The following is a 20,997-nucleotide window of genomic DNA, read 5'->3' on the forward strand; positions in this document are numbered from 1 at the left end:
CAGCTCACTGCAAGCTCCGCCTCCCGGGTTGACGCCATTCTCCTGCCTCAGCCTCCCGAGTAGCTGGGACCACAGGCGCCCGCCACCTCACCCGGCTAGTTTTTGTATTTTTAGTAGAGACGGGGTTTCACCGTGTTAGCCAGGAGGGTCTCAATCTCCTGACCTCGTGATCCGCCCGTCTCGGCCTCCCAAAGTGCTGGGATTACAGGCTTGAGCCACCGCGCCCGGCAGCCGGTGCATCTTCACAGACAATGACTGGCTTCCAGGGCAGGCCCTGGTCATTTTATCACACATTCTGTGATCAGTGGCCTGAGTATGATGAATGGATACAGCTGTTGTCTGTATCCAGCCTGATGACAAAGGCTGATGGGCGGGTAACACTGTCAGAACCAATGACATTAGAAAGGAACCTCCCCTCTTCTCCCTGCACTGCCCCCAGTGAATTAAGCTTTGCCTGAGAAACAAGAGAACAAGAGCATTTTGCCCTTTAAGGTTGACCCTGTTGTGCCACTGCAGATGCTTTGCTTGGCTGTAGCTGGGCAGCAGTGATGTGTGGGGTGCAGCGCATGGCATTGGCTGGTGGGCCCAGTTCAATTGTGCTGCCTTTGTTCTGCATGGGTAGCTTTTGTGGGAATTCCCACCAGAGGGAAAGAGGAAGCTAAGGGCCAGTGTGAAGGTGCTGAGTTTATTTCGCACACTCACTATACTTCTGTCAACGGCCCCACAGCTATGTAAAAATTATTTCCCATTGTGGGGACTGGTCGAAAACATTTGACTTTATGTGCCTGGCTTCTTTTACTCAAAATAACGTCTTCCAGGCTCATCCACGTGGCTGTAAATGGCAATATTTCATTCTTTTTTATGGCTGAATAATATTCCAAAGAAAGTGGAGAGCTAGTGACCTAGAAATGCCACTCACACCCATGCCCATGTGACCGGCAGATTCTCGTGAGCACAAGGCTTCCTGCTCTCTCGCCTCCTCCCCAGGGCCATAATGACATCCTCTCCCCTTTGGGTGCCCACAGCAAACATAACCCCACAGAGGGCCTTGTTCTTGACTTAGCCAAGGGTACTTCCATTCTGCTTCCAAGAGCGGGAACTCCCTAAGGACAGAGATGCTTAGTGGCGGCCCAATCTTCAGCACCTAGGACAGAGCCTGGGTGTAGCTGGGGAATAGTTTTTCCTGTATGAATAGAGGAGGGTGAAAAGTGCAATCCTAATCACAAAACAGACAGCCCATATCCCCTGGGCACTTGCTGTGGGTCAGGTGTTGTTTGTAGTTATTACAGAATGCATTTTCTCCTCTTTCACGAAGTAGGATGGGCTATGCTTCCTGCCCAAAGAGAGCTTAAGAACTGTGCTCACATGCACACATATGTTCATCGCAGCACTATTCACAATAGCAAAGACATAGAGTCACAATAGCAAAGACACAAAGTCAACCTAAATGGCACCTGATCCACAGCAAGTACCCAGTGGATACAGGCTTTCTACTTTGTGATTCGAATTGCATATTTCAGCCTTCTCCACTCATCTAGGAAAAACACTCCAGCCCATTAGTGATAAACGGGATAAAGAAAATGTGGTATACATACACTGTGGAATACTATGTAGCCATAAAAAGAACAAGATCCCATCCTTTGCAGGGACACAGATGGAGCTAGAGGCCATTATCCTTAGCAAACTGACACAGAAACAGCAAACCAAACACTGCATGTTCTCACTTATAAGTGAGCGCTAAATGATGAGAATACATGGACAGATAGAAGGGAACAGCACACACTGGGCCTATTGGAGGGTGGAGGGTGGGACCAGGGAGAGGATCAAGAATAATAACTAATGGGTTCTAGGCCTAATACCTGGGTCATGAAATAATCTGTACAACTAACCCCCATGACACAAGTGTAGCTATGTGACAAACCTGCACAAGTACCCCTGAACTGAAAATAAAAGCTAAAAAAATAAAAAAAGAAATATGTCCAGTCATTTCGTCAGGAAGAGGCAGGATCAGGGCTGGAACTGGTGTGGCTTCAGAGCTGAGCTCTTGGCCACTGTGCTAGGGACCCCCAGAACAGCCACTGCCGGAGCCCATTTTATCAGCCCACAAAGACCACAGCGACTCACTCTCTGCTGAAAAGGTCACGTAGCTGCCTCCTTTCCTCCCTGCCTTTTTCACAGCAAACCAGGTCTGACCTCGTGGCCTTCCTGGACCTTTGTCCCCATCCATCCCGGACACTGTCATTGCAGCCCGGGGAGGCAGCAGCACCCTCTCCACGGGCGGGTTATGGGAAAATCCTACCTGCTGAGCCAGAGATACAGCAGCAAAGCTTGTGTGTGCTCTGAGCACGGGATGGAGATGTTGCCACTCAACATCAAAAGCCCACACTTGGATGTGATAACTACCTCTGTGGTATGGGAATTGGGAGAAAAGAAAGTCACTTGAAGTTGGACCTGTGCAAATGCAAATACAACCTCCTTCAGAACAAAACAAAGCCGAGCAACCAGGGCTGAAGAGGTGCTCATGATACAAAGAAAGAAAGGTTACAATCTGTAGGTGGGAAGGCTGCACTATGAGAAGGGTGCATTAAACATTTACACAGGAAGGTGAGCAGACTGATACGTGAGATCACAGAAGACTCCAAAGGCTATAACATAAAGGAAACCAACAAAAAACAATAGTCTGTGAAATAAAACATAACATAAAACAAATGAACAAACATAGTCTATGAAATAAAAGTAAAAAGAAATTTAAAAATTTTAAATTTTTAACAGAGTTGAAATCACCCCAATAAAAGCAAATGAAATCATCCCAATAAAAGGAGTTGAAATCATCCCAATAAAAGCAAATGGGGTCTGCGTGCAGTGGCTCACACCTGTAATCCCAGCACTTTAGGAGGTGAGGCAGGCAGATCACCTGAGGTCAGGAGTTCAAGACCAGCCTGGCCAACATGGGAAACCCCATCCCTACAAAAAAATACAAAAATTAGCCCAATGTGGTGGCAGGTGCCTGTAGTCCCAGCTACTTGGAGGCTGAGGCAGAATAACTGCTTGAACCCAGTTGGTGGAGGTTGCAGTGAGCCAAGACTGCACCACTGCACTCCAGCCTGGGTTACAGAGTGAGACTCTGTCTAAAAAAAAAAAAAAAAAAAAAAGAAAGCGAATGAAAACAGAGCAGGAAGGAAGGGGTGCAAAGGGACATGTAGAATTAATAGAAATGAAAAATACAGTCACTGAAATGAGTGACTCAATGGGTGGTTCGAACAGCAGATGAGACGTTCGAGGAGAGAATTACTGCAGTGGGAGACAAAGCCCCCTACGTCACCCCAGATAGAACCACAGGCATATCAAGAAATAAAACTGTGAATGGGCAGGTGAAAAGAAATAAAGGAGAGAATGAGAATGGCCAACGCTTGTTTGGTAGGAATTCCAGAAGGAAACATTGGAGTAGCTTGGCAGCAGCCAGTGTTCACAGCAATGATGACTTTACATCCCGCAGGACGGAGGAAGAATGCTAGTGATTAAAAAAAGAATTCTCATGACATCGTTTGAGCATCTGCATCTAGCTGTAGCTGAAGATCCAAATACCTGGACATGCACTGATGCATTCTGCTGTGTGTGAAGGCAGGATGAGTTGGGTTGGGTCGTATCACTTGTGATCGTAAGCCCTGGCCAACACCAGCTGGCTCTGACGGGTGAACCTGTGCAGGCAGTTTTAGGAGGGTGTGGAGCTCTCTTTGGGTGGCTGCCCATTCAGCTCCTCCTAGCTCAACTTTCAATGTTCAACTTTGCTTTTTTTTTTTAAACTTATTTTTTTGCCCAAGGTCACTCTCTGGCTTCTGGAATCCATGTGGTTGTGCCTACAGCAAGGTGTGCCAAGGAGTTAATAACCACTGTGGGCAGCCCCCAATGAAGGATTCACAGAAGTTGTGATCTTTATCCCAGATCCCTTGCCCCTCAAGTGCAGTGACTCTTCTGGCCTTTCCAGACTGGCGTACAGTCATCCAGCAGACAGGAGCTCCGACTGCCCTTCGTGGTGGCTGAGTTGGTAGCACAGTCTACTCGTTGCATTTTTCTTCCTTCCATCACCCCCGACTTCTCTACTGATGTCGTCTTCACCACCTGAATAAACTACTTGCACCTGAATCCTTGTCTCAGGCTCAGCTTCTGAGAAGACCAAAACTAAGACAGAAGAGACGGCTCAGGGATGCTGGCGCTCACCCTTGTCTCTGTCCATATCAGCTGATGAATCACACAATCTGACAAGTGCTTCTAATGCCTCCACTTCATGCACAAATACCAAGTGATTTCTCCTTTCATTTTTCTATCCTACTTTCTTTAGAGCAAACAAGGCACAGGGGAACATGCAGGCTACTACCCTCTATTTGTAGGTGTAAAAACCTTTCAGATTTTCGATTTCAAAGTTGAACATATCACGAACAAGGTGCCAGCCGTCTACACTCTAAGGGCTGAGATAAAAGACTGAACAGTGTGCAAGTTCATTGTGGCTGACGTTTCATCTTGACTTAATTTTTCTTCACAAACTAGATGGGGAAAGAAGTTAACATAAAACAAGCCCCCGAACGGCAGACAATCGGAATGAAAGCCTCAGAACACGGCTGGTTTGCCAAGATCCATCTCCATCAGCCCTGCTGCATGACTGAGACTAACTTCTTCCACTCGCTCATGACAGAGAGGCTGGAATGTGGCGTTTCATCAGGAGAAGCCAACACATTTCCCCAAAGATGAGAACTTCTGAATGACTTAAAATAACACATGCCCAGAAATGATTTAGAGCTCTATCCTTTCAACAGTCGTGTCTGCAAATCAGGTGAACTATGTCCACAAATCCCCCGAGTCAGTGCTAGGGGGCGCCAATTACTGTCCGCTGATGAAGACAGATGGGCAACAGGAGATGGGGAGCGGCTGGCCATGCCCCATGACAAGGGGGTTGCAATGCCAATCGTCCACCCTAATTCATTATCCATTCTCAGCAAATAGCTTCACGCTTTCAGCTTTCTCTCTGCCACTTTCCTCTGATCTTTTTTCTTCTTAATCCCAAATGTGAAAGCATTCCTCTGCTCTTTGTAAACCAGAAAACACCATGCTGATTTCCTGCCCCATCCGCCCCCAAAGAGAAGACTTGAAGAAGCCAGTGCTGTGGACTGGATGAGGACCTGCATGCACCCCAGGTCCCTCCTGCTGACACTCTGGGGCAAAATCAGCTAGCAACTCTCTCCTCGTTAGGCAGAATTCCTAGAATGGCCCACCAAAGATGTTCTGCCCCAATTCCCAGAACATGTGTGTGGGATGAGTGATCGCTGTCATGATTATGTTACATTGTTACATGGCACAGTTGATAGAGTGGTCTTTCTGGATTATCTGGGTGAGTCCAGTGATAATCACATGAGTCCTTAAAAACTGAGCGATTTCTCTAGCTGGTGACAGAAGGGGCAGGTGGAGAGACTGGAAGCATGAGAAAGACTCCATGCATTGTTGCTAGTGTTGAAGCCGATGAGGGTAGGGTGGGGAGTGAGAAGGAATGCAGGTGGACTTGAGGAACTAAGACAGGATTCCGGCAAATAACCTGCCAAGAATTGGCAACCTCAGTCCTACAACTGCAAAGATCTGGATTCTGCCACCACACAAATAATTCTGGGAGAAGATTCTTCCTTAGAGCCTAAGAACTTAGGCAACCAACACTGTGATTTCAGCCTTCTGATACTCTGAGCATGAACCCAGCTGAGCCCACCCACTGCACTGTGAGCTAGTAAGTGCATGTTGTTTTCAGCTGCTAAGCGTGTGGCAGCTGTTACATAGCAGCAGATAACGGGCATGTCTCGGAGCACCGAGCATCTTCACTCTAGCTCATCATAGACCCCACTACTGGACAAGGCAGCCACAGGGATTTTGCACAGCCTGCACTGCTTGCTTACAACACCAGCCCAGCCCCTGTAGGCATTTGAGTTTGCAGTCCTTGAACTGCACTGAAATCCTGCACTATGGCTGGAACTTTCCAATCCCCCGCTAGAAGAATGCAAGCCCCTAGACTTTGTCATCATGCCTGCGCCCTTGACCACCGCCGCCCTCTGTTCTGCTCATCATGCCTCTGCTTTGTAGCACTATCCTGTTCCTGTTGGTACATGTCAAGGAATCCCAACCCCTACTGCTAACCCCTGGGCCCTGTCGCCTGTCCCAGCCCCATGACAGCTCCTCCAGCATTGCTCCGTCCACAGTGGGGTGTGGATTTAATCTGAGCTTCCTCCCCAGACCGCCTGCCTCTTGCTGAAAGTCACCAGAGGAAACTGGGTTTGAAGCAGAATATTCCGAGTCAAGACTGTCTGCTCTGATAGAGCATCCAAGGCCCTGTGTGCTTTCACTAAAATCGTGATCGTAACAACAGCAGCTGTTCCCAGGAAAAGAGCTAACACTGGCTGGTTTGTGGCAGCCACTGTTTTTAGCACTCAACGTCGTTAAGCCTAATTTAATTTGCAAATGGACTCTTCACAGGTGTTACTTTCTCGTTAAGAATTGAGACGCGGGTGAGGCATCTTGCCTGAGGTTACACAGGAGGTAAGGGACACAGCTGTAATACCATCTGGGCCTTCTGGCTCCTAACTCTACTCTTCTCATAAGTATTGTCCCAATGATGACATCAGAAGCAGAAAGTCCTGCAGACAAGGCAAATACCCATATGCAGGTTGTTAAGGTCAGACGAACCCATCCTGATGGCATTACGTGGGTCATTCTCCCTGCTCTCTCATTTCCTGTCTTCCAGCCCAGCTCTAAGAGTCATTCAGTCACTCAACCAACATTTATTGAGCACCTACTATGTGCTGGCCCTGTGATGGTCACCAGGGATACAGCGATGAACAGGAGGCTTGTCTTGTAGAAGCCTATATCCCATGGAGGAGAAACATGCTTTATGTAGTAGGAAATGGGACTGACTCAGAGCCATTTGCTGTGAGTGAAGGCATTTATGAGAAGAGGGTATCTTAACTGGGTATGAAAATGAGAATGAGCCATGCTCAGTGGTGAGGGTGGTGTATCCCAGGCAAAAGCAACAGCAATTGCAAAACCCCTAAAGAAGTGCAAGGGGAGTGTGTGCCTCAAATAGGATGAGAGAGACCAAGGGCGGCAGAGGATAAAGTCAGAGATAGAGCCAGGAGGTACGTCGTGTGGGGTCATGTGGGATGTCAAAGGAATATGGTATCTTTCTAAGTGCAATGGGAAGTCATTGGAGCATTTTAAGCCAGTAAAAGGCATGATGTGGTTTATGGTTTTAAAGGCTTACTTTGCTCTTGAGAAGAGAGGGGAGTGCAGGGGTAAGAACAGCAGCCAGGAGACCTGGTGAGGAGGCTGGTAAATGGTCTGTGTTGCTCAAAAGCTATGTGGGTAAGATGAGCGAGCACTTTGTCTGCAATGATGTAGCTTCCAGTGTGGAATGTGGTTCTGTTAACCTACCCCCATTTCTCACTCCACCCTGCCCCTTTGCTGAAGCAGGCACAGTGACTGACCCTGCTCCTTCTGAACCTCTGGCATTTGGCCCCCTACCTGTTTGGGGGTCCGCAGCAGCTCCTCAGCTGTGACCACAGCTGTTATGGCCTTGCTGTTTTCTGCGTTGGGGTAAAGGGTGACAGACAGCCCAGCCACGAGCTGGATGGCCAAGTCTGTCACCGACACTTTGTCATCTAGCACGGTTATTGTCTTCTCTGCCAGGATGGAGTCAGACAGTGGAGACAACACCTGTGGGATTGGCAAGACACAAGGAAAATCCATCATACCTTTTTCCAGATGTTAGCCCCTTCCCCAGCAATATTTCTTCCATCCCAACAGGCCTGAGGTCCAGAATACAGGGCAAAGGGGTTACATATCTACTTCACTCTATACGCTGGCCCATCCCATGCCTTTGTGAGGATCAAAGTTACCCTTTCCCCAAGACACCTTAATTCTCCCTGTTGAAAATTCGGAATAGATATTAAAATCCATTCTGTCTTTAAAAGGGAATGACTCCTCCTATTTAGATGAAGTATGCTTGTACAATGCACAACCTGGTTAACTGTACATGGTGATCCTGTTGAACAGACTCATGAAGCGTTGAATTATAAATTTATAAAAGTGAATTATAAATAGTTCACTCCTCCCACCAACACCACAATGTATCCTCTGTCAAAACATTGCTTTCTGCCTCATCTTGTAAGCCAAATGTCGGGCTTGAGATGTCCAGGGGAAATGATAGGAATGTGCTAACCATTCCCACATATCGTGTAAGGATCCCGAATGACATTCCAGAATGGTGGATTCAGTAGGGTGGGACTTGAGGGATTGAGGAAAAGGCTGTCCAGGCCCCATCATTTGTCCTGAAATTTTACCATTCTATACCCTTCCTCCAGTGAAAAAGAAGGAGCAGGATTTCAAAGACAGTTTGTTGAATAAGTAAATGGCAGGAAGACAGAATGACTGAAAGAAGGAAGAAATGAGAGGAAGAATCCATGCTTTTTCCCTGAGCCACTGGTAGAAGCGGTGCATGGAGAAGACGATGGCTATTTCTAAGAAGGCATAGGGGGAATAAGTTAGAAAAGTATGTGTTCAGAAGGAGAATCAGAGGTAAGATGGGGGTGCTGGGAGGTGATGGGAATGGTGGGGGCAGCCATTGAGAATGAGGTCACATGGGGAGCTAAGAGGGTGCAGCTGCCACCTTCTCCATTCTGTTTGGAAGGAGGCTGGACTCAAGATCTGGCCTGGGCTCATCTTCCTGTGTCCCCATGATACAATCTGGAGCCATCATGGGGTTGAGGAATTGGCCACAATGACCTGCCCACTCATTGAGTCTCCCTCAATACTGCATACATGCCCAGTGCTGGGGAAACAGAGACTCCCTACCTGGATGGTCGTCATCCCAACCTCTCGCCCGACTAGGACCCGGCTGTCCTGGAGGGTGGCCACGTGAGGTTCCTCCAGCTTCATGAAGTCTGCCACCAGGTGAGTGATGTCGAACTGCCAGTCGGGACTAAGCAGGTAGCTCGGCTGGCCCCATGGGCCGGCGCCCTCGGACACAAACTGGGTGAGGACCCGCACGGTGGCGTGCTGGTACTGCAGCGCGCAGCCCCGGCCCCGCCGCTCCTCCTCGTCCTCATCCTCGCTCTCACGAGTGGGCCTTGTGGGAAGGGACAAAGAGCTCTCAGATCCAGGGAGAGGAGTCTAAGATGTTCTTGAGACAGGCAGGACCCGCCTCAACCTCAAGGAGATGACATTGAAGACACGAGCCCCAGGACCACGCAAGGGGCACCAAGCCTATCTCTAGGCAACACGAAGCGATGGGCATCTCTTTCTCGAATACATTTATTGAAAAATAAAAGACAAGGGCTAATATGTACTAAGCCTGCACTGTCTCATAAGTAGGCATTGGCCACATGTGGCTATTTCAATTTTTATTAATTAATTATTATTACATTTTTAGAGACAGGGTCTTGCTCTGTTGTCCAGGCTAAAGTGCAGTGGTCCATCCTAGTTCAATGCAGCCTTGAACTCCTGGGGTTAAGGGATCCTCCTGCTTCAGCCTCCTGAGTAGCTGGGACTAAAGGCATGCACCATCATGCTTGGCTAATTTTTAAAAAATTCTGTAGAGATGGGGTCTTGCTATGTTGCCCAGGCTGGTCTTGAACTCATGGCCTCAAGTGATTCTCCCACCTTGGTCTCCCAAAGTGTTGGGATTACAATTATGAACTACCACACTGAACCCTAAATGTTAATTTAAATAAATACAATTAAATAAAAAATTGAACTTCCCCGTCACACTGGCTACAGTCCAGGCACTCCATAGCTACTTGTGCTAGTGACCACCATGTTGGACAGAGGGGTTCTAGAACATTCCACCACTGTAGAAAGTCCCACTGGACAGAGCCGTCTTACACATTTGAGATGTGGCAGGTCCCACTTTATGCTTCCACATGTATGAACTCTTTTTAACCTCATAACACTATGAGGCAAACTCATAATTATTCTCATGACCAGATGAGGAAGCTAAGGCACAGAGAGGTTAGGTAGCTTGCCCATGCTCACAAAGCTAATTAGTGGCAGAGATTGGGTTGGAGCCCAAGGAGTCTCAATTCTTCCCCCTCAGGGATATGGAACAAACTCATTGTCTTGGCCACTCATGACCACAAACTAATCTGAAGGACTGGGGAGATTCACAGCTGTCATCCCCCATCAGGCCAAATGCCTTTAGCTTCTCCTTGTAGAGATCGATTCCGCATCTCACTGTCCTACTTACTCTTCTTGAGACGCTCTCCCTTACAAGAAAGGCCCTGGTGCCTGGGGGACTGTCAAGAAAAGAGTCGGCCGGGCGCGGTGGCTCAGCCTGTAATCCCAGCACTTTGGGAGGCCGAGACGGGCGGATCACGAGGTCAGGAGATCGAGACCATCCTGGCTAACACGGTGAAACCCCGTCTCTACTAAAAATACAAAAACTAGCCGGGCGAGGTGGCGGGCGCCTGTAGTCCCAGCTACTCGGGAGGCTGAGGCAGGAGAATGGCGTAAACCTGGGAGACGGAGCTTGCAGTGAGCTGAGATCCGGCCACTGCACTCCAGTCCGGGCAACAGAGCGAGACTCCGCCTCAAAAAAAAAAAAAAAAAAGAAAAGAGTCCTAGTGGTCTGGGGTGGAGCATTCCAGGCAGGAAGCTGCGAACTCAGCAACACCTTCACTTAGCTCATGTCTGCTAATCCAGGAGTCACAGGGCTGAGAAAACAAGGCCCCATACTCTCACATGTGACAGACAGACAGTCCAGAAACTCAGATAACAAATTAGAGGTTTTTAGCAAATAGTGAGCCCAGCGTCCATTAGAAATGCAATTAAATTTTATCTAATAATTTGATCTGCATGGAAAATTTCAAGCTTATAGATATGCATAAAGCACAGAGAAGGACTCTGACTTTTTTTTGGAGAAAACAAACCGAATTTCAAATTGCCTGGTAACCGAGATGCTAAAAAAAATGCATTCACTCCATCGTGTCATTTTGGGAGAGCCACTTTCAAGAGACAGTCTGATATAAGCCCCAGTGTAGAGTGAGGACAACCTGGGTTTGACACAAACCTGATGTTTAGCAGCTTTTGGGCCTGGCTGGGTTATCTGGGAGCCTTGGGGAGATTTAATTGCTGAGATGATACCAGCATCTCCTAAGCATTGGATCCTTTAGTGTTAAGGTCAGTAAATACAGTTGTTATTATGGCTCTAAGGCATCTCCCCATCCGAGGCTCACCTCTTACTGGTCACAATGGGGACCCTCCAGCCCTTTATCTGGCTGAGCTCCGTGTCAGAGACCTCGATCTGCAGGGGCAGCCGGGGCACCCACACGGTGACATGCAGGGGGGCGCTCAGGTACTGGTATGTGAAGTTCACCACCGCATCCATCTTTCCTTTGATCTCTTTGCCATTGACAAAGATGTAGTCGCAGCGGTCAGACACCTGCAAAGACAGAGGGAGAAAGGATGGAGGAGAAGTTCATGGGGCCTTGGAGACCATCCTTTTTTTGTTTTTCCTATTATCTTGCAAAGCACAAATGCTTAATTCAGGTTTCTCCTAATGCAGAGCCTGAGACTAGGATTTGGTGCACTCAGTTTAATTTTGAGTTGACTCCAGGGAGCAGGGGTGAAGGAGCAGATGAGGAAGACAGAGAAAGAAGAAAACCCAATAGGAAGGTGCATTTTTGAGGCTGCTACAGGGACCATGGGCTCAGTTTTCAGAGGCTTCATGAAAAGTATCTAGAATTGTCCACCTGAGGAGTAAGAGGTGGGACTATTTTTAGCTACCATCTCTTACTCCTACCAGTTGAGGGCTTCCCTGCCTGGGACAGAAAACAGAAGGCAGATTGAGGTGAGATTGCAATAAAAAAGTGAACCTGAACTTGCACAGAACTGCAGCTGTAGCTGAAATCTGGGTTAGCTGAGTGATTTGATGTGAGCACCAGAAGATTTCACACCCTGGGCAGGTGTGACTTTTCAGAAAGTAAGCTGCACCCACAACCCACCTCATCCAGCCTCCAAGGATGCAAAGGGCCTGTAGTGCCTTCCTCCCCAGCGTGGTTCTCACTAATTCTGAGGTCTCTTCCCTCCATGCACATGCAGACCTGATGCAGGTTCTTCATGGTCCCCAGGTTTTGGCAAGGCCGGTCCCTGTGCCTGCAAGCACCTTCCCATCCCTATTTGCTGGACCTACCCCAGCTCAGGGATCCGTGGGACAAGTCTTCTATGACCCCGTGGGATTGTTCATATAATAAGTGTTCATTATGTGAATGGCCGATCACATTAGGGACTACCAACCTGTGTTCCCTTTCCCTATGTGTCTCCCTTTTCTTTTCCCCTTTCGGGCAGATTGCTGTCTCAGGAAAGGGATGAGACAGAGCAGAAAGAAAAATAAACACACAGACTAAAAAAAATTAAGTTTGCAAGTATTTGGCTTTTGTGTTCCAAGATTATTCATCCAAATATGACTGTATCAACCAGCCCACTGGGCATTCCTAGTGTAGCAAGGAAACAGCAGAATGATGTCTGTGTTCTCAAGCAGGCAGGAAGGGGCAACGTGGACAACAATGAGGGCCATTGGGGAGGTAACCTGTGCGGACTGTGACCGGTAAAAAAAAGTCCCCTAGGAACTGCGAACAGAAGACTGTAAGACAAGATGTGCCCTTCCCCAAGGCCTTGGCAATAGTTAAGTCCCCTGGAAATTAGACTGGCATTCTGTTTCTGCCATCCTGATGAATTGAAAACTGAAAATAGAAACCAAGTTGGGTTATCGAGAAGCAATATGACCCCTGTTGAATAGCCAAGCTTATCAGATGTGATTTAAATTGGTCCCAGGTGTCCATATCACCTCTTAAACTAAGAAATCTTTGAAGGCAAAAAGTACTTCTTGTTTATTTTTCACCTCTGGGTTCTTTACACCAGTTGCTTATGAAGCAGGAGCTCAGTGAAATGGATATTGCATGGATGAATGGATGGATGGATAGATGGATAGACAGATGAACAGATGGATGAATGCACACACTGATGCATAGACAGATGGACAGATGGAGGAATAAATGGATGGATGGATGGACAAGTGAATGGGTGCTGGATAAATGGGTGAATAGGTGGGCAGATGGATAGACAGATGAACTGATAGATGGATGCACACACTAATGGACAGATGGATGGATAGACAGGTGAATGGGTAGTGGATGAATGGGTAGATAGCTGGATAGATGGACAGACAGATAAGCTGATGGATGCATGTACACACTGATGGACAGACACATGAATGGATGGATGGATAGGTGAATGAGTGGTGGACACACGGGTAGATAGCTGGATAGATGGATAGACAGATGAACTGATGGGTGGATGCACACATTGATGGACAGACATATGAATGGATGGGTGGACAAGTGAATGGCTGGTGGATAAATGGGTGAATAGGTTGATAGACTGATAGACAGGTGAACAGATGGACAGATGCATACATCGATGGACAGACAGATGGGTGGATGCATGGGTGGACAGATAGATGGATGGATGGACAGGTGAATTGTTGGTGGATAAATGGGTAGATAGCTGGACAGATGGATAGAGAGATAAACTGATGGATGGAAGCACACACTGATGCACAGACAGATGGACAGAGGGATGGATGAGGAGGGCCTTCCCTTCATGGGGTCGCCTGCTTCAGGACAGTCATCAAGGATCTTGGGGTTGATGGAAGATGCAGTGAGAGACGGAAATGAGATGGAGCCAAAAGCCACAAAAACACAAGAAGTTAATTCAAAAGTTTCTAGAAAGCGCTCAGGCAGTGTTTCCTAACCTTTCTTGGGTCATTCACTCTTTTGAGAATACGCATAAAGCTAATTCTTGCTAGAGAAATGCACACACTTACAGTTTAGTGGAACATTTCAGAGTTAATGAAGTCACTCAGAAACCCCTCACATAGCACTTAGCATACTAAGCTATAATTACCGATTTGCTTGTTTGTCTGCTGTCTAGATCACGTAGGTGGGAAAGAACAGAGTCCCCCTCTGGAGGTCTGTGGCCTCGGCGAAATAACGTTCAGTGCTGAGTAAAGAACTCCTGTAATCTGATCACCCTCTCTTTCCCCAGCTTCCAGGAACCATGGATGGCTACTCTGGGCTCAATTTTCATCTTCAACTTGCACTTCTGTTTGGAGAGGCAGCTGGTGAGGGCTGGGCTGAGAGAATTTCCTCCATCTGCTGGGGACAGTGGCAGGGAGCAGTTGGGAGGGGAACACATGGATGGATCTTCTCATTCATGGTCAAGAGTGGTTTAAAAATGTTTACATGCTGATTAAAGAAGGAAGACAATTTTAGTTGCCGTCCCAGACTTGTCATTAGCAGGTAAACACTGTCCTGGATCTGGGAAGGCATTAGCATAACAGCCAAGCAAGAGTTATATCAGTAATCACTTCTTTAATCAATGTTGTAATTTACAGACCATTGACTTTTCTCATTTATTACCTTTCTGAGCTCTGGTGGGAGGAAACCTGGCCGCTCCCGAATATATAAATAATTAAGAGCAATGCCAAGGGTATGAAGTTGCCATGCATGATAGAGCCATCGTCACTGCTATTCCTGAAGGTGTCATAAACGTCTGGGGACATCTCAGGATGCACTAATCATCTCCTAAGTGGCTAGCAGTGAGAACCACCATATGAAAAAATGAGCCCGCTCATCTGCAGAAAGGAACCAAAACCCCACAGGAGTCTTTTTAGTCCCTCGGCTTTGTTTCTGAGACTGCTTTTCATCTTTCATTGTGGATCAGCTGCCGGTTGAGAAAACTGCCCACTGGACTCCACTCACTCTGACGTTTAAGCTATGCGGGCAGAATGCATGGTAGCCACGGCCCAGAAATCAGTGTCTGCCTGTGAGGACTCAGGGGCGGCGGGGTCACGGGCTTGGTGGAGCCACATATGGTCAGTTGCCATATTCTGTTATCGCTCAGGCTTTGGCACCTTCCTGATACTGCACTTGCCTCCTAGGAAGAGCCTGGGGGTCACTTTCCAAGGGGAAAGCAGAGGCATCTGCTGGTCAGTCATGGATGTCCCATGGGAGCCTAGCCTGAATCGTCCTCTAGCCAAGCTGGTTCTCAGACTTGAGCAAGCCTCAGGGAGGGCCTGTTAGCACAGACTGCTGAGTGTCCATCTCAGATTCAACAGGTCGGGGGTGGCGACCCACACGGGCATTTGTAACCAGTGGCCGCGGATGCTGTTGCTGCTGCTGCTCTGGACACCACTTTGAGATCCACTCCTTGCACCCTCGACATCCCGCTCATGATGGTAATCGTTTAGTTATGATGCTTGAAAGTGCATCTCTGTGCTGACAACTCCTCAGCTCCTGTCTCTGGATATCCACCTGCTTCTTCCACATTTCCACTTGGGTCTCTAATTAGCATCTCAAACTAATCATGTTCAAAAACCAAACTCCTAGTATGGTTTTTGTGCATCTCAGGGCACTGAGGTTGTGCTTGAATGAAATTCAGACACAGGAAAATCAAACGTACATTTCTTGTACACCCAAGTTTGTGGACCTGCTCCATTAATACGAATGAAATGCTCGTACACCATAACAATCCCTGCTTCACATCTGCAAGGTGATTTCATGTCATTTTCTTTGTTTTTTTTGAGCTCAAGTGTTTTATTGCACGATATGATAAATATAGTTAATAATGGCATATTGTACATTTCAAAATTGCTGAGAGAAAATTTTGAATGTTCTCACCATGAAATGTAAAGTATTTGAGATGATGAATATGCTACTTAGCTTGACTTAATCACTGTATTAAGAACACATTTATTTATACATCATATCACTTAGTACTGCATAAATATATACAATTATAATCTGTCAATTTACAATAAAATTAAAAATTAAAAAAGAAAACAGAAAAGAAGGCTGGGCACGGTGGCCCATGCCTGTAATCCCAACACTTTGGGAGGCTGAGGCGGGCGGATCACTTGAGATCAGGAGTTTGAGACCGGCCTGGCCAACATAGTGAAACCCTGTCTCTACTAAAAACACAAAAAACTAGCCAGGCATGGTTGTGCACACCTGTAATCCCAGCTACTCAGGAGGCTGAGGCAGGAGAATCCCTTGAACCTGGGAGGCAGAGGTTACAGTGAGCTGAGATCGCACCACTAAACTCCAGTAAAAAAATGAAAACAGAAAAGAAACCCAATTTTTAAAAAACAATTTATAAGGCTTTATTTTTTACCATAAAATCAATTTTGCCTATCTTCCTAGGCCACCAGGTTTCTTCTGGTTATTATTTGCTTGATTTGTCTTTTTCTCTCTTTTACTTTTAGCCTTTCTGAAGCCTTCTGTATCCTGGATGTTTTAGATGATTTGTAAAAATAAACACTTATAATTATTTTCTTTTAGAATGTTTTCTCTATAATTCATCATTCTTTTGCTGGAACTTTTAACACATTCATGTGAGTTACAATGGATGTTTTACTTGGATTTATTTCTACCATATTATTTGTCCATCCTCTTTTCTTTTCATTTTGCTTTTTTTAAATCTCATTTTTGCCTTCTTTGCCTATTATTTTCATACTCAGTTTTTCTAGAGCTATGGACAGCAGTTATAATCCTATTTTGTAGATGAGAAAACCAAGGCTTGCCATGGTTGTGGCTCATCCAAGATGGAGAGGTAAAGTGAGAACTGCCAGTAAGAGTCGGTTCAAGATTTGACTGGACAGTTTCAGCCATGTTGCGGATACTAGGATTATGGCCTTGGCTGAGGTCGTCCTTCCTGCCATGTGACTGTTCGAGTCATTTGCATTCCTGTGGGCAGGTGGGCAGGGGAAAGGCAGGTGCTGAGAGAGGCCACTGTCTAGCAACTGTGGCATGCCCGTGGCAAGGGGCCAGTGGCAGTCCGGAACCTCTCCTCAAGTGGCTCTGCCTGCATTTCCTCATCCCATCCCCCAGGGGCCACTCGGAAAGGCTGTCTCTTTCCAAGTCTAGGCAGGGAACAGATGGTCCACACAAACCTGGAACTTGAGGACTGCTGATCGAAGGGGCAGATAGGGTTAAGGGAAAACAGTGTGAGCGGGGAAAGCATGCCAGGGCTTAGAGGTAGGCAGTGAGTTGGTCTGCATCCTCCAAACTCATGTCTTCCTAGAACCTCAGACTGTGCGCTTGTTTGGAAACACAGTCCTTGCAGCCCAGGGGCCTCTTCTCAAAAGCTGCCTCTGAATCTAGGGCTATTGTTGGAAAATGTTTAAATAATATCTCCTTTTCAGCTCAGGAAAAATCCTTAAATGATGTACAAGTTCCTCTCTGATGTGCCTGGTTATCTTCCCTGTGCATCATCTGTGGTTTTCCCACTGTTCGCTCCACCCAGCCACTGGCCTCCCTGCTGGTTCCTGCACATGCCAGGCACACACCTGCCCCAGGGCCTTTGCACATGCTGTTCTCTTTGCCTGAAGACTCCTCCCCTACTTGTTTGCCTGATTTGTTCTTCATGTCTGTCAGCTCTTTAATACAGTGGATCTCAACCCGGGCAATTGTGTCCCCCAGGGGACATTTGAGCATCTCTGTGCATCTTGGTTGTAACAAATGGGAGGATAGATTTGCAGCTGGTATCTAGGGGATGGAGGGTAGGATGCTGCTCAACGTCTTACAGTGTCTAGGCCAGTCCACCACAACAAAGAATTAACCCACCCCAGATGTCAATAGCACTGAGGCTAAGAATCCCTGCCTTGCTCAAATGTCAACTTCTCAAATATTCTTTCTCCGCCATTTCCTTTTTTGTATGTGTGAGACAGAGTCTCGCTCTGTCACCCAGGTTGGAGTGCAATGGCACCATCTCGGCTTACTGCAACCTCCGCTTCTCGGGTTTAAGTGATTCCCCTGCCTCAGCCTCCTGGGTAGCTGGGACTATAGTCATGCACTACCATGCCCAGCTATTTTTTGTACTTTTTAAAGCAGAGATGAGGTTTCACCATGTTGGCCAGGCTGGTCTTGAACCCTTGACCTCAAGTAATCCACCCACCTTGGCCTCCCAAAGTGCTGGGATTACAGGCATGAGTTACCATGTCCAGCCTGACATTTCCATTTTAAATGGCAACTCTCCCAAACCTCCCTTCCCTCTTCCCTGCTTCCTGTCTCTAGATTGCTTACTGCCATCTGATGCACTGCAGATTTTACCTGCTCGCTTCGGTTATTATGTGTCCTCCCTCATGAGAACCTAAACTCTAGGATGCCAGAGATTTTTGTCTGTTTTGTTTACTGTTGTATCCCTAGGGCCTAACACCTGACACACAGTGGATACTCAATAAATAATAAATACGTACTGAAGAATGAATGAATGAATCAGAGCTTGCAAACTGGTGGCCTCCCATCACATTTGGCCTACACAGTGTTGTTGTCTTTTTCAACAGAGACGGGGTCTTGCTCTGCTGTCCAGGCTGGAGTGCATTGGTGCAATCATAGCTCACTACAACTTCAAACTCCTGGGCCTGGGCTCAAGCAATCCTCTTTTCTCAGCCTTCCAAGTAGCTGGGACTACAGGCATGCACCACCATGCCCAGCTAATTAAAAAACATTTTTGTTTTAGAGATGGGGTCTTTCTATGTTTCCCAGGTTGGTCTCCAACTAAAGGGCTTAAGAAATTCTCCCTCCTTTGCCTCCCCAGTCTATGGAGCATTAAATGGCCAGACCTGGTCTCAGCATCAATGGGGTAGAATGTTGCCAAGGTAACCACCACGTGTGGCCTTGGCAGTGAAAGGTACTCAGGTATCTGGGTCACTGAACACCCCCTATGCTCAGGTGACACTCAGGGGTACCTGCTCACCCAGTGCCCCCAACACTACCCCCCTATCACACACACACGCACACATGCACACACACGCACACATGCACGCACACGCACACATGCACACACACGCACACATGCATGCACACATACACGCATGCACACACACATGCAAACACAGGAAGAGATGAACTTTTATCAGTGATTGCTTACTTTATAACAACAGCAAACATTCATTGACTGGCCACAGTTATCCAGGCACCATTCTAAGAGGCTCACATGGGTCATCTCTCTGAGTCCACACTATAAACACAGGAGGGCACTGTTATATTTATCGTATCCATAGTGCAAATGAGAAAACCAAGGCGTGGACAGGTGATGTACCTTGCCCATGATCACACAGCTGGTATTCATAAGTCAGGATTTAAACACAGCCAGCCAACCCTAGAGGTCTGCTCTCAGCCATGATTCTGAGCTGGCTCTGCACTCAGGGAGGCCTGCCTTCTCCTCCATCATGGACAGGGTCTATTTCCTCTCCCCATTGATGTTGGGGCTTTGGCCAGGAAAATATGAGCAGAAGTGGCAGCCATGCTTGGACCAGTCCAAGCTTGGTCTTAGGAAATGTGTACTTCTGCTAGGCTTTGGAACTTGACCATTAATAGCTACTTCCTCCAAACCCATAAGCAAGAATAAATTGCAATCGTCTTGAACAACTAAACACTGGAGTTGTCTGTTACACAGACTTGCTGACAGATTCATTCTGCTAAGAGATGTGGACAATCCTGACTGTAACTTTCAAGGGCTTTTACACGGCTTCCCCTCTCTTCCTTACCTCTCATTCACCTTTCATCTTATTCTATTTTCTCTCCTGTTGAGGCAGAGGACACTGGCAAAGTTGAGAAGAAAGCAGGCATTGGCAGAGCCCTGATTCCAGGTTTAGGAGGCTTCCCAGGATGTGGGAAGGCTCCTGTCAGAGATTCTTGTCCTGGAGGGGCCACCGTTTCAGGACATTCACCAGGACCTGACTTTGGGACACTAGTTTAGAATCCGTTTCCTCTCGTCGCCTGCGCCTGTTCTCACCCCAGGGAACTTCTGGCTGATCTAGCATCTCCTGTGCAATGTGTCCTTCCCCTGCAGCGGCCAGAGCTGAAGTTTTACATTTTAAGGAGGTCTCTGGTGCAATTTCAGCAGTTCTCTCATTACTAAAGTGCATTATAGCTACTTCTTTGACATCAGTGAAAGAGAAGGAAAAAGAAAAAGGCAGAGAAAAGTCAGGGCTAAGCAATATTTCTGAGACTATGTCTATGCTCTTCCCCTCCCTTTTACATCTTGCCCGGTGGTGAAATGATGGCCGAACAGAATTCAAATGGCCAGGCAGAAATCTGTTCTGTGATAAATCACACTTTATCCAGCTGACAACGCACAACGCTGCCAAGACTTGGACACATCTGCCGTCGTTCTCGGCTCGGGACTGCTGTCCATGCGGGAGGTTGGCAGTGCTAATGGGCTGCCTGGCCCGGCTTGGGGAGGAGGAAGGGGAGATGGTTGGTTGCCCGCCCCACTTGGGCCGAGGAGACAGGCAGGATTGAGGGTCAGCGCAGTAGGGACCGGAGAAAGGCATACTTTCTGACAATGGCACATGCTTCCTTGTAGGATCCAAATGTTGTGGTTAGGAACACAGGCTTGCATCTGAGTTGTGCTAGAGTCTGCCCTGCTCTAGGATTCATTTTCCTCATCTATGAAACAAGGATTCTTTCAACCAATACTTTCTGTGCCCCTACTATGTGCTAGGTGTTTCTAGGCATGGAGATACAGCAATGAGTGGGAGAGACAGGATTTCATTTAGAGAGTGGGAATAGATGATAACAAGTAAAAAGAAAATAATTGTGAGCAATAAATGCTACAATAAAAATAAAATAAGAAAACATGACTGAGAATGGTGCAGAGACCTCTCTCGTGAGGTGACATTTAGGCCGGAGATATGGGGCAAGAGGGTTCCAGGAAAAGATTCAGTTAAGAGGCACCAACATTTTATTTATTTATTTATTTATTTACTTATTTATTTATTTTGAGACAGAGTTTTGCTCTTGTTGCCCAGGCTGGAGTGCAACGGCACAATCTTGGCTCATTGCAACCTCCGCCTCCCGGGTTCAAGAGATTCTCCTGGCTCAGCCTCCCAAGTAGCTAGGACGACGGGTA

At 47.2% G+C, this 20,997-nt stretch overlaps 1 protein-coding gene across 1 annotated transcript in view; it reads right to left on the reverse strand.

The window, feature by feature from the left end:
• Window positions 1-20,997, reverse strand: part of TMEM132C (transmembrane protein 132C) — a 439,254-nt gene that overhangs the window by 3,243 nt on the left and 415,014 nt on the right. The window contains exons 6-8 of the mRNA XM_033220119.1: window positions 11,259-11,464; window positions 8,881-9,154; window positions 7,552-7,743 (exon numbers count right to left, since the gene is read on the reverse strand). Of these exons, the coding sequence (XP_033076010.1) occupies window positions 7,552-7,743; window positions 8,881-9,154; window positions 11,259-11,464 (672 nt within the window). The remainder of the gene's footprint in view (window positions 1-7,551; window positions 7,744-8,880; window positions 9,155-11,258; window positions 11,465-20,997) is intronic.

Source organism: Trachypithecus francoisi, unplaced genomic scaffold, assembly GCF_009764315.1.
Source record: "Trachypithecus francoisi isolate TF-2019V2 unplaced genomic scaffold, Tfra_2.0 Lachesis_group11, whole genome shotgun sequence".
Classification (NCBI taxonomy): domain Eukaryota; kingdom Metazoa; phylum Chordata; class Mammalia; order Primates; family Cercopithecidae; genus Trachypithecus; species Trachypithecus francoisi.